The sequence below is a fragment of the Electrophorus electricus genome, chromosome 17 (assembly GCF_041902795.1).
Source record: "Electrophorus electricus isolate QZ-2024a chromosome 17, ASM4190279v1, whole genome shotgun sequence".
In the NCBI taxonomy this organism is placed as follows: Eukaryota; Metazoa; Chordata; class Actinopteri; order Gymnotiformes; family Gymnotidae; genus Electrophorus; species Electrophorus electricus.
In genome coordinates this window covers 11,763,125-11,775,973 of record NC_137513.1, presented here as the reverse complement: position 1 = coordinate 11,775,973, position 12,849 = coordinate 11,763,125, and the positions used below count along the sequence as shown (strand labels likewise).

Below are 12,849 nucleotides of genomic sequence, written 5' to 3'. Positions count from 1 at the left end.
CTAAATGTAAATATGTGTAAACATTCAAAATGCTACTTATTAAAGTATGAACCCCCCCCCCCCCCCCAAATATTGCGATTGACATCGATGGTTAGTTAGCCCCCTCCCCTTTCTGCATGTATTCTGGGATGTCAGCAGCATCTTGTCGTAAGCTTGCTGTAAAAAGAAGGAACTACATTGGTCCACAACCCAGGGCACCCTGTGCAGACCTACAGAATGGTAAGAAACTGTACCTTTACTTTCAGCATCATTCTGGTTATGCTAGATCACTGGGCTTGTTCTTTATATTGAAGCAAACTAAAGCCTGTGTTCTGTGACTGTCTTTAGAGAGCCTTCTTCGAGAGCATTCTGTGACACTGGTTTAGTCACTCTGGCTCTGTTGTATTTGATGCTAGAGGAAGTTGCACTGCACAGTGGTGAGGCCACAGCACTTCCTGTCATGCTGTTTAACAGAAAAACCTTGAAAAATGACAGTTAAAAAATACATTAATAGTTCATACATAATTCAAAGGGGTTGCTCTGCGATCACCAAAAGTACTCATTTTATTATGTCCATTATTTGGTTTGTTGTATTGTTTATTAATTAAAACTTTGCTCCATCTATCTATATGAAACATGTAGAAGATACTTGTTTCGTTTGTGCCTTGGTTCAGGTGACATATACAATGGAAAACATGCAGTGGTACTTCAACAGACATCCACATTAGTCTAAAGATCTACATTATTTATTACAACTACTTCTCAGTTCACATTAGATTTTTAAAAGCTTAGTTTTGAATGATACATGGTTTTAAGATGCATGATAGCATATTTCCATTTCCATATTCATTTACAGGATTTGGTAGATGATCTTATCCAGAGCAACTTACTAAAGTGCTTTGTCATTTACTCATAGAATGTATTCTAGCCACAGCTACAGTAGTTTAGAGTTCAAGATACCATTGAACTAGATTGCTGTTGAAATACAGGTATCAATGCTTATGCCTAGAAGTGCAAAAGAAATAAGCTCTATAACAGACAACAATAAGTGCAAAACAATACCCTACAATAAGTACTATAGTTTCAGTTACTCAACACAGGTGCAGCATCAGGGGTCATGTAAACATTCCAGAAACACATGGGTCTTCAGTCTGCATTCAGACTCTGTTGTCAGGACAGCCAGTGGAAGTTCGTTCCACCATCTGGGACCCAGCACAAAGAATAGTCTCAATGGTGTTTCAAGCCGGGCCATATTTGAGATTCAAAGTACTCGAGGTATGACTCGGGCATTGACCATTGACATAATTTATGGAGGGACTGGTCCATTTTTGGCTTTGTAGGCAAGCATTGAGGTATAAATTTGATGAAGGCAGCTAACTGGAAGCCAAAGAAGGGAACCTAGCAGCGGACTGACATATGTGAACTTCGGAAGACTGAAGACCAGTCGTGCTGCTGCATTCTGGACAAGTTGTAGAGGTCTGATGGCTCTTAGAGGAAGACCAGCAAGTAGCGAGTTGCAGTAGTCTAGCTTTGAGATTACATGAGATGGCACAAGCATCTGGGTAGCTTCCTGAGAGAGGAGAGAGGAGAATGTTGTGGTTTACTGTGTCAAAGGCTGCCGAAAGGTCAAGAAGAATCAAGACACATGACAGTTTGGCAGCTTTGTCACCATTAAGTTTCTCAGTCACTGCTATGAGGGCTGTTTCTATTTAATGTGCTGGTTTGTATCCAGACTGATTGGGATCATGAAGCTGGTTCTGGGTAAACAAAAGAGATCATTGATTGATTGTGTTTGCCATTACAGTCAAGCTCACTGGTAGTATGTGAGGTGGACCCAAGCCTACAAGAAAAACTGAAGATGTTTCGTTTTCGGAAAGAGACCAACAATGCTGCCATTCTGAGTAGGTCTCTCTTTACACACTGTCCACAGGCAGAACCACTCTATACCTGCCATCTAGTATCTGATGCAGAAGTGTTGATCGCTTATCTGCACACATACCATTTTCTGTGACAATTGTTTTATAATTGACAAAGTTGGTGCCAACATGGGCTCAATACTCCTTAGAATCTGAGATATTAGATGAATTTGAATGTGCAATTCATACTCATGCCACTAAAAATCCATTTTAACAACTGCTCATACCTGACATTAAAATAAAATAAAATTCCTTTTTTTATTCCCCAGTGAAAATTGATATGGAGAAACAACTGGTGATCTTAGAAGAGGAGTATGAAGTATGTTACAATGCCCCTTACGTTGAGAAATATAAGTCAAATATATAAATATTGATCAAATATTGATAAGTGTTTAGTGAAAGATTTAAGAGAGTATTAGGTGTTGAATGAATGCTATTTTCTGCACTTGGGGTAGAGCACAGGTCTCATATCCTGAAATGCAGAATTATGTTTTTGGGGTTTTCTTTGCATTAAGATGTGAGACTGAATTTCCCTGTCAGTGGTGATTCCCTGTTGGACATAAATTGAATTCTCTCAGCATTTCCCCACTCTAATCCTATGGATTTTAATGTTGTCTTATAATTCAACTCTCCAGAGTTGGCAATTACTAATCATGTGTGTTAGCAAAAAAAAATCTGTGCTTGTACCAGAATCCTCCATGGCTATGACTAATAATTATTCAATCAGGTTCAGCCAACTCTAGTTCTTTAGGTCTACTACATTGCAGAGGTGGCAGATCTCCAGGAGATGGACAGAGATGGATACCCCTACACCAAACCATATGATGTGTTGTTAGTGGTTTAGATGTGAGACTAAATAATGAGAGTGCTTGTATTGTAGGACATCTCACTGGATGACCTGAGAGAGGAGCTTCCAGAGCGGCAGCCCAGATATCCTTACCCATTCAAAAAGCAGCAAAGATATATTTATTGCAATATGAACTGCAGTCTTGTGTAATATGATAATTGCCCACAGGCAATCCTGCTATTAACACAGATAGACATACACCTGCATCTACTATAGACATTTAGCAATCGAAGTAAAATGTCACATTCAAGCTATATTAAAGTTATCCAGCTAAATTTATTCCATACTCGAACTTCCCATATCACTCAGCTAAATGTGATCCCAAAGTGAGGCTGCAAGATAGTAAACAGACCTTAACAGTGGTGTACATATATAGTCTACAGCTACAAACTGGTTCATGCAGATGGACGAGTGTCTTACCCTCTCTGTTTCATCTTCTCCAGTCCTGTGGGTATGTGGGTCCCTTCAGGCTTTATTAATGCCACCCAAAGTCCAGTCTCCCAAGATAACAATCACTGAGCTGACACTTGGATGTAATATTTGGATTGATTATAAAATCTAAACATGTTCATGATCACATTTCCATGCTGGGAAACCTGAAAGCTGATTTTACATGGCAAGATCTTATAATCCCTTCCTACAGGTTCACGATTTATAACAAGAATAGAACAAGAATTATAGAATAGAATAAAAAATAAATATAGTCAGACTGATATAAAGGCCAGTTATGGTAGACACAAGATGATGTTCCTTTAGGGTAAAGAGCTTCCATGCTTCTCTCTGAACAGGCTGCAAGCCGGAACAGCAGATGATGTACGCTGGCAGCAAAAACAGGCTGGTTCAATCAGCTGAACTCACCAAGGTACAGGCCAAATAGGGAAGCAAGGTCATCTTTCACTTGGCAAACCTGTGGCTAGTGTTTGCAGATATGTTTTGACTATAGATGGGATGATACCAATTAAGATATTTTTATTTATTAAGGAGGAGAGCTCATTGCCATATTCATGTAACATTTAGAAGCGCTCCACCAGTGTTTCATGCAGGAATACTTAGTTAAAGGGGCAAATTAATTTTCCCCATTGATTCTTCGCATTCTCCAAGTCATTACATTGACACCTTGTGATCTGAATGTATCAGATCTAAATCCATTTTAAAAATGACTGCTTCCATATGAAGGACCCTTTTATGGAACATAAACTGGTTCATTCGTGGACAACTAAAAAATCTGATTCTTCATCTCGTGACCTACATTTTATAGAAAAGATTCTTAATAAATTCATAAATTTTGTTTGCTGCTTTATATGGCTAACTGCTCCATTAAAGGTAGGCAGGGGTTGCTGGTCTCAACTAGCTCTCCAAGTCATTTATCCAAAATGATGTATTTTTGCAAAACACAGAAATAAATAAAATCTGTCCAAGTCACAACCTTTGCCCATTTCACCATATGTCCACCACCACATTCTTCTGAAACCTCTGCAGGTGTTTGAGATTCGGAATGCAGACGACCTGACCGAGGAGTGGTTGAAGGAAAAGCTGTCTTTCTTTCACTGAGACATACTCTCAGGACCAGCTCTTCCTTACCCACATATTGTTCTTCATTATGGGATCACAGGGCTGACCTCAAATCTACGGAAGACTGCTACTGTATTTAACGTGAAGATTGTGATTAGCTATGATAAAGTGTTGTCACTGGTACACTTAATAATGCAAATCTATTCGATGTATTATAATAAAGCTTCTTTTAAAAAAAAGACTCTCCTCTGTATTTATTCTAAATTGCCATATACTGAACATTAATTAAATGTTAGAATCAATAAGAGCAAAATAGTTGTAAACTCTGTAAACCTACCAATTGCATGCTTTCTTGTTCAACATATTTCTTAGGCCTAGTTAACATGCTAGTGGTTACCTATAAGCTTCTGATTTCAACAATTGTCTAAACTAATATTTGAAGCTTTTTCTTGTTCTGTGTGACACGTAGTTGCCAGAACTATTCATGTTCTTGCTTTCTTCTTTTAGAAATCAGAATAACAGAGATTAGGATTTTTTTCCTCCTTGTGCCTTCCATTGTTGTATTGGGGTGGTTCTCCTGAAACCTTAAACATTTTTCATGGAAATGCTAAAGTGAACAGATTTTTTTCTTCAGTGACTTCTCAGGTTTCTTCCATGTGTTTATGTATTGCTATATTTCATGTAAAGGATGATAAGGAAATTCTCAGTACTCCCTCAGAATATATAAGACTTAAAAATAAAGACTTAAAAATAAAGTCTTTATTTACAGAAGATATTGACTGTGATGAGATGTTTCTCTACCACTATTAAAACAAAGTATTCCACATATTAGGTCATAATGATCTGATCATAAACACTGAAAACCCCACAATAATTCCCCACGTGTTTGCAAAAGTGTTGGACAAAGATTCTTCGGTTTCATCAGTTGTGCTGAAAGAGGTGCAACATTGCCATTTCATCAAACAAAATGACAGAAACAGCAAGAAGAGAGAACTAGGTGGACTGATCTTCAATCACCTACCGTAGGCTATAGAACTGTAAAATCATTAGTACATACAAATCAAAATCTGATCCTGGAATCTAGAAAAGAGCTTTGGGATGAAAACTCAAATTCATCACCCAGAGTAAGGACGGTAATTCTGTGAGTGTGGTGCTGGGTTTTGAGTTTATCCTGCTCTAATGTACCCGATTTACCTCATGCGCCATGGATCAGCTGTGAGCCACTGATTAAGCTCCTCATCAACTAGACCCCACCTATTAAAACACTCATGTCTGGAATGAAAATAATATGTTTTATGGGGGAAAAAAAAGTGGTGGTAAAGAAACAAATGAAAGAAATCCATTTTTCAGTCGTCCGTCTCTGTTCCACCATGAACAGAGCACCATGTACTTTTCAAAAGCAGACAGTTAGGACATTTGCAAGTTGTAGTCCCCCAGCCGTCAGCACCTCCTCATTCGCTGTCGCTGCGGTCACTCGAGTCAGATGCTGCGTCGCTGCCACTCTGCTGGCCACCATCGGAACTGCGGACTGGGGAGGCACTGCCACTCCTTCTCCCACCCTCACCTTCCTCATCCTCACTCACGCTCCGTCTCCCTTCCTCATCATCAGCACTGTCATCGTCATCGCTGCCAAAGATTTCTTCCTCATCTCGAGCATGCTGATCATCACCACTCTCGCCTCCACTTCCACTAGCCTTCCTTTCACGACCCTCGCCACCCTCCTCCTCCTCCTCCTCCTCCTCCTCCTCCTCCTCCTCATCTTCGTCCCGGTCAGACCCACTGCCCGAGTTCTCACTCTCACTGACTTTCTCTTTCTCATCACCTAAACACAGACAAAGAGGCATCAGACTGAGACAAAATCACACTAATTTTTGTGTTACACACAACAGCAGCTAGTTAGAAACTACAGCATCACAGGAAATGCCCCAAATGTAGCACACACCAGACAATGACTGTGCTGCAGTAGTAAAATGGAACTGGAATTGAAGTGCTTCTTACTTTCTATACTATGGTGTACGCGTGTGTGTGTGTCCATTTTGCATGTCTTTGAAGTAATTCCACTATGCTGGGTGTATGTTACCTGAGTCTTGTGCGTCTTTGTCCATGTCCTCTTCCTCATCTTCTGGCTCATGGTTCTCCAGTTGAGCCCTGCGGGCTTCCTGAAAACAAAATAATACAGACAGACATGAACACAGTTTTACATGGATAATTCTTCTGACACAAGCACAGGCTGATTCACTCTGAATACATTTTTATTTGAATCACTGCATGGGTGTTTCCAGACCTGTGCTTCCAGCTCTTTCTCATTCATGTCTCTGTGTTTGCAGACCAGCACGGCATTGGTGGTGGACTGAGCTCCAGCCTTCGCACGCCTCTTACTTAAACGCACCCTGGGAAGTGCACGTGGACACACACAATGTGAGGGGACACACGTTCACGCATGCATGTACTCGCACACTTACAACAGTGCTTTGCAGTGCACAATTAACAGCACAATTTAGTGTTAGAGAGCATTTAAGCTGATTCTCTGTCATCTGTTGATCTGTTCTGATTTTAGAGAAATCAACTCCATCCTGACCTGCCATGAAACTAAAAAACTAACCTAAAAAAAAAAATCTACAACAGATTCCAGAGTTACAAGCTAGCCAAAGCTTGATTTAAAATATTTTTTTTATCTCCTGAGGAAAAGATTTTCATCTTTGGGACACCAATAACACAACAATAATTGTTGTCAATACACTACCAGTACAGCTAGAAGATACTAATGTGCCAAGTGCGAGTGAGTGAATCCACCTGGTCTCCAGCTCATTGTAGTAGACACCGTCTCCATCTCGGAAAATGAAGAAGTAGTTCTCTTCATAGCCTTTACTAGCCTTGTTCTTCACATTCCAGTTGTATTCCCGTGCTATCTTATAGTCATACCTGCAGGGAGAGTGAAAGTGTATGAGGAGGGGAGAGAGGAGAGGGTGTGGGCTGGGGGTATGTTAGATCAGGGCATGGAATGGAGGTGGTGATGGAGACAGCAGGCAAGGACAGGCTGCATTGTCTTACAGCTCATCAGGCATGTAGTCCATGTCCTCCTCCAGGTCTCTCTTTCGCTTGCGCAGCGTTTCCTCATTGGGTAGGAAGTAGGCCACAAACTGGTTTCCCTCCTCATCCATCATCCCCCTGCGGACACACAGTAAAGCCAAGTCAACTACCAATAACACGCACTGATCACAGGAGAACACACACAGCAAACAGCAACACATGCACCATTCACCTACACTCTACAAATTGCTACAAATTACACAGACCCCAATCTCTCACACACAAACTACTGCCTGTCAATAACTATCAGTTAACTATCAGCATTGAAATGAATTAGTCTCCAAAAGATAACTTAACTTTACTTTTAAGTTACCTTTATCCAACTAAATAGGTACATGCACATATACACACACCTGATCATAGCCTGGGACATCATCTCTACACCAACAGGGCCTGACACATCTTTAGGAGCTGGGTCAGAGTCAAAGATGACCTGAGCACACGGGTTTATCCACATCTGCAGGACAGAAAGAGCAACAAGAAAGGGAGAGATTGAACAAGAGAGAAATAATGAAATGAAAGGAATGAAGGAAAAGAGTAAATAAAAGTTTGCATTTTATATTTATTTATGGCAACAAAGACTACAGTCAATCCCAAAATGCCAGTTAAGTTCAGGAAAACCTGATGCATGTGATATGTATAATTGTTTGTGTGTGTGCATGCACACACTACCTTAAAATCAGGAAAAACTGGCAACACCTCCACAGGAGTAACCCTTGGTTTACTGTAGTGCTGCGTAATCTGGGGAGCAAGAGAAAGAAAGAACACCGTCATGGCATCACTTTTTTAAGATCTATTTGTGTCACCAACATTCTGTACCCTTTTGCAATTGCTAACAATGTATTTGTTATTTTCTCAACGGGTATTGCTATTGACTCAACTTTATCTTTTTAAGCATAAGAGTTAGATGCAAATATGTGGGAATTTTGGCCAGAGTTCCCAAAAGCGTCACAGTCAGTCCCAAAAAAAAAACTCAATATATTTAATACTGAAGGTGAGGTAGTTCTGCTGCTTCTGAATAAAATTATTCTTACCACTAATCAAGCCCTGAGGAATTTCTCATGGTCCAAGTGTTCAGACGCTCTGTCCTCAATTATATGCTCAGTGTAGAGTGGTGTGGTTGATAGAGTAGATCATATGTGGGGGCATGTTTAATAAAATGCTGATGCTACACACTCACATTTTTCTGTGCATCCTCAAAGGTCTTCTCAATAGCAGCAATCTGACTGTCTCTGTCCTTGTAGATCTCCTCTTCCGTGAACTGCTGTTTGACTGACACACCAATCCTGCACAAGCAGACAAACACACACAACTACAGTGACTGTAGCTGACGGACCAACTAAGTAGATTTATGGTGTTTCCTACTTACTTGACCTCCACTTTGTCATTGGAGACTCCATATCTGTTAAACTCTGTGGAAATGTATTCAGTCTTCCTCATCCATGGGACCACTTTAGCATGTTGCTGGGACCTGTGCATGTGTGTGTACAGAAACACAGAAATAAAATAAAAAACAACACACTCCTATCTGCATATTTACACTACAACACCACCTGAACATACACACACATTCTACAAATACTACACACTCATACTATTCATGCTACACCTGCATGAACACACACCACACACTCAGTCAACAAATGCCTGCCTACATACACACCCACACACGCTTGCATAGGAACCCCCTCCACACACACACACACACACACACACACACACACACACACACACACACACACACACACACACACACACACACACACACACACACACACACTACTCTGGACAGAACACACAACATCTGTCTCCCTAGAGCAATATGGCTCAAAGACATCTATACAATGCAGACTAAACATTGAACTCAAACTGGAACAGATTCAGATCAACTCTACAGTGCCCCAAGAAAACAGAGGCCCTAGTCCAGTATGGGAGGCCGAGATCTGACCTCTTTGAGCTTGTGGGAGCTTGAATTTCCTCTTCTAGAAGCTTCTCATCCGCAGGGTCCAGCACAACTACATGAGATCAAACAGACACATCAACTTCATCCATACCAAGATCAAATCTTAATCCTAATCCAAACTATAACTCAAATATTATTCAATATGTATAGTGCAGAATACAGAGTAAACTAAAAACACCCAAGCACTGCAATACTTAATATGGAGGGGCCTAAACCTAACACAATCCTTAAACCTGTGTATTAAGGATTTACTTGTGTTAAATTTGTATTTATAGTTATGATCTACACAGCATCCATTACCTGTAAATTTACCATTAGGGTCTATGTATTGCATGTCAAGTATGTGTTAATTGTATACATACTGCTAGAGTCTATGCGATATGTGTCTGGGTTGATGAGATCGATGGTAACTCCCAGGTCTGGCTCTGTGAGCAGGTCATGTTTATGCTGTTTCTCCAGTGAGGTGGCTTTGTACTGCACAAACCTGCAGGAGAAAAATTCTCTCACTGGCTAGACACCTAGATAGCCCCATCAAATGCTTTGGCTCTGCTGGCCTTTTTTAAAAATGCCCAAAAACATGAAAGATTTATTATTAATTTTTGTAATGTTCTAAGATTTAAACTGTGTAAATGAAAACTGGCATAAAACAGCTCTAAAAAGAATAATTTCCCAACTTTACTATGGCTACAGCTTATTCTTGTGTTTTCCCAGTTTTACCATGGCTGCCAGTGCTGTGTTACCATTTGTGCCTGTAAAATGAACACTAAGATCTGATCTGAATAGCAGCAATTTTTAATTCTTCTGATGTCACCAAAAGCCCATAGCTATTGGCATCAATAGGCTCACCTCAACAAACCTTCAATTATTAAGACATAATTTAATCCTGCTAAAACATTTTTCTTTTACTCCATAGAGCAGAGGTATTATTTTCCAGACCTCAAATCCAAAATCAGGTAATGAATTTTGTATCCACTGGTGGTTCATTAATATCATAGAACATAAATATTGAACTCTCATCCCTCAGTCCAGGGACCACAGTTTTTCCACTGTCACTATAGTATCAGGTGAGATGATAAAGTGGCAAACCACTTACAATAACTATTCATTTAACTACCAATACATGCCTGTGCTGGTCAAAAGGGTATGTGATGAACTTTGGGTCGAATGGTATATCAGGGAGGCTGTTGCAGTACTTGACACGACAGACCACACCGGACCTAAAGAAAAGTAGAAGGAAACCGCTCCACACGTTTGAAAAATGTTGAACTTGCTGTAAATATCTACCTAATAACTTTGCTACCTGAGATGTACTTTCAATACATATCGATTAAACGGGTTACCTCTCAGGCACAGTTCTGTGCGAAGAGCTCCTGTGTTTAGGGGAAGAAAACAGTCGTCATACACATTCATAAGGTTTGGCAGCAAATGAAGCTTTAATCTTAATATACTAGCAAGCACACGCCGCGTAATGCAGTCTCTCTCAGTTCACAGAGCGGTACGCATTAGATACAAGACAGTTTGATGGCTAGCTAGCTACGTGGGTTAGGTAGTTAGATACTAGTGTCACAATAGAAGTGAACAGACAACTGACCAGTGAATTCCAGGCCGGGCAATGACCATATTGCCTTATTGTTATAAAACTGTAAGCTAAATGTATGATTAACAAACGAGAACCATTGTTACATTCGCAAACTAACTCGATACGCTAGCTAGGATTTGATGAGCAATAGCTAGCACTACTTAGCTATCTTAAGCCTTTATCTAATTTATCAATTAGCAAATTCCACATAGAATTCACTTAGCTAACAGCTACTGTCTGAAAACTCAAAATGATTTTTAAGATGCCGAGAGCTGGTTAATTAGAAGTGTGTCATTGCGAAAGAGTGAGTTTAGCAAGATAGCTAACAGCGTTATAACGTAGCCTATCTTGCCAGTTAGATTAGCTAGCTAGGTAGGGAACTGCCCCTCACCGATGCCCGTCCTCCCGTTGCGCTTGAGTTTGAATCGTTGGAGCCATTCTCAACGAGAATAGTTCTTCAGAGAGACGGCGAACTATACAGACTCTTCTTTTAAAATTATAGCTTGCTCTGTATTCAAGCGGATACTGCGAAAAAAAAGTTGCTAGCTACTCTTTATGCACTGATGTCCTCTCACCTTCTCGCTAGACTGCAACACCATAACCTCGCACTCATTGAGGACCCCTTCTCTAAATTAGGTGGCAAAAAACCTGCCGGATAATTACACAAGTAATAATTTTATTGTACTGGCCAGGCATCGCGATGTGCAAGACCTCAAAAAGAACTTTGCAGCGGCCTACTTTTTTTTAATAAAGGAAGGAAACAAGCTCATTTTTTTCAGATACACTGGTTTATTGCTTTGCAAAAACAAAACAAAAATACCCACGCTAAAAGCCAATTCGGGTGGGTGGGATCCGCCGTAGTGCATATATCGTTTCACAAGCCTTGTGAATCTGAACAATAAGAATACCTTATTAACAAATACATTATTTTCCTACGCAAAAAAAAATTCCTAAAAGTTAAATTGTATTTTAATTTTTAAAAATTTTATGGAAGATAAGGGCTCTAATTAATTAAAGCCATTTCCTTTTGTACTACAGACACTCCTACACAAAGACCTGACTGTATACCCCCTCTGAAAGTAGAGGCAGTGTCTAAAGACACTGGGGGTGTTGACTGACAGCAGGGAATCAGTAGTAGTCGTCGTCGTAATCTGTTCAGAACATTCTTAAACCAGTTTCTGGAGATATTTTCAGTTGTGTTATAGGCCAAGATATCTAGTTTTGAACTTGACCCCAGAACTAAATGAGTAAGCTTTCTCTTACCTTTTCCTCTTGTGGTCTCAATATTTTATAAATCATGATTTCATTAAAGGTTTAATTTCAAATTGATCTGAGGTGAAATGACAAAACAATCCAGCTCAGAGCACCTGAAAACATTCAGTGTTTACAAGGTGATAGTATTTTGCCTAAAATGGTTAAAGTGGTTGCTTGAGTTACAAGCAAACGTGCCTGACCTAAACCTTAATGTAAAGAGTATATAGATTTTTTAAATGAAACAGGTTGACACAGAGCCATAATTTATAGGAGTACATCATCTTCGCTAATTCAAGCCGTTTTTTAAAATTCACACAGCCCTAAAATAAGAGCATGTCATTCACAGCTCATAGTTACAATCATCCATGAAAAAACCCACTAATCTGAGAACATGAGATGGGAATTTTACCTGCGTTACTCTTTGTCCCTTTTTGAGGGGACAGAAAATTAGAAATTAAGGCAGTTATTTTTAACACCAATACATTCTACATTTACTGTGCCTCTGTGCATTCTTCCAGAAACATCCACAAGCTCAGTGCAAATTCTCCATTTTCAGTCACAGCCCACCTTTAAAAACCATCATACCCAGTACAGATTGTCAAAAGACAGTAGGAGTAGATGGGTTGCTATTTTTTCCTCCCCAACACTGCTGGCCCCCACTCCTCTTCACACTCTCTAATGTTTTGGTCTATTGGCCTTCCCAGCTGAT

General features: G+C 40.0%; 2 protein-coding genes across 2 annotated transcripts; one reads left to right on the top strand and one right to left on the bottom strand.

The window, feature by feature from the left end:
• The first annotated feature begins 95 nt into the window (after window positions 1-95).
• Window positions 96-4,501, top strand: gmfg (glia maturation factor, gamma). The gene is made up of 7 exons (XM_081700566.1): window positions 96-219; window positions 1,784-1,880; window positions 2,165-2,214; window positions 2,776-2,829; window positions 3,115-3,193; window positions 3,531-3,604; window positions 4,222-4,501. Exons 1-7 carry the CDS (start codon window positions 217-219, stop codon window positions 4,291-4,293), a joined length of 429 nt encoding a protein of 142 aa, XP_081556692.1. The 5' UTR covers window positions 96-216; the 3' UTR covers window positions 4,294-4,501.
• A 497-nt stretch (window positions 4,502-4,998) lies between these two features.
• paf1 (PAF1 homolog, Paf1/RNA polymerase II complex component) lies at window positions 4,999-11,511 on the bottom strand. Its single transcript, XM_027022925.3, has 14 exons — window positions 11,278-11,511; window positions 10,648-10,677; window positions 10,432-10,524; window positions 9,670-9,791; window positions 9,293-9,359; window positions 8,714-8,815; window positions 8,525-8,630; window positions 8,017-8,085; window positions 7,698-7,801; window positions 7,306-7,422; window positions 7,048-7,176; window positions 6,539-6,644; window positions 6,335-6,413; window positions 4,999-6,076 (listed from the first exon to the last, which is right to left on the bottom strand). Exons 1-14 carry the CDS (start codon window positions 11,322-11,324, stop codon window positions 5,706-5,708), a joined length of 1,542 nt encoding a protein of 513 aa, XP_026878726.2. The 5' UTR covers window positions 11,325-11,511; the 3' UTR covers window positions 4,999-5,705.
• Window positions 11,512-12,849: the final 1,338 nt, after the last annotated feature.

What these genes read in the sequence shown, in the direction of transcription:
- gmfg (XM_081700566.1), top strand. An exon ending in CAGAGCGGCAGCCCAGATAT is followed by an intron (nt 2,830 to 3,114) that starts CCTTACCCATTC and finishes TGGTGTACATAT; the next exon opens with ATAGTCTACAGCTACAAACT. An exon ending in AATCAGCTGAACTCACCAAG is followed by an intron (nt 3,605 to 4,221) that starts GTACAGGCCAAA and finishes AAACCTCTGCAG; the next exon opens with GTGTTTGAGATTCGGAATGC.
- paf1 (XM_027022925.3), bottom strand. Translation starts at nt 11,324, where the DNA reads ATGGCTCCAACGATTCAAACTCAAGCGCAACGGGAGGACGGGCATCG. An exon ending in TACAATGAGCTGGAGACCAG is followed by an intron (nt 6,645 to 7,047) that starts GTGGATTCACTC and finishes TGCACTTCCCAG; the next exon opens with GGTGCGTTTAAGTAAGAGGC. An exon ending in AGAAAGAGCTGGAAGCACAG is followed by an intron (nt 6,414 to 6,538) that starts GTCTGGAAACAC and finishes TTTTGTTTTCAG; the next exon opens with GAAGCCCGCAGGGCTCAACT.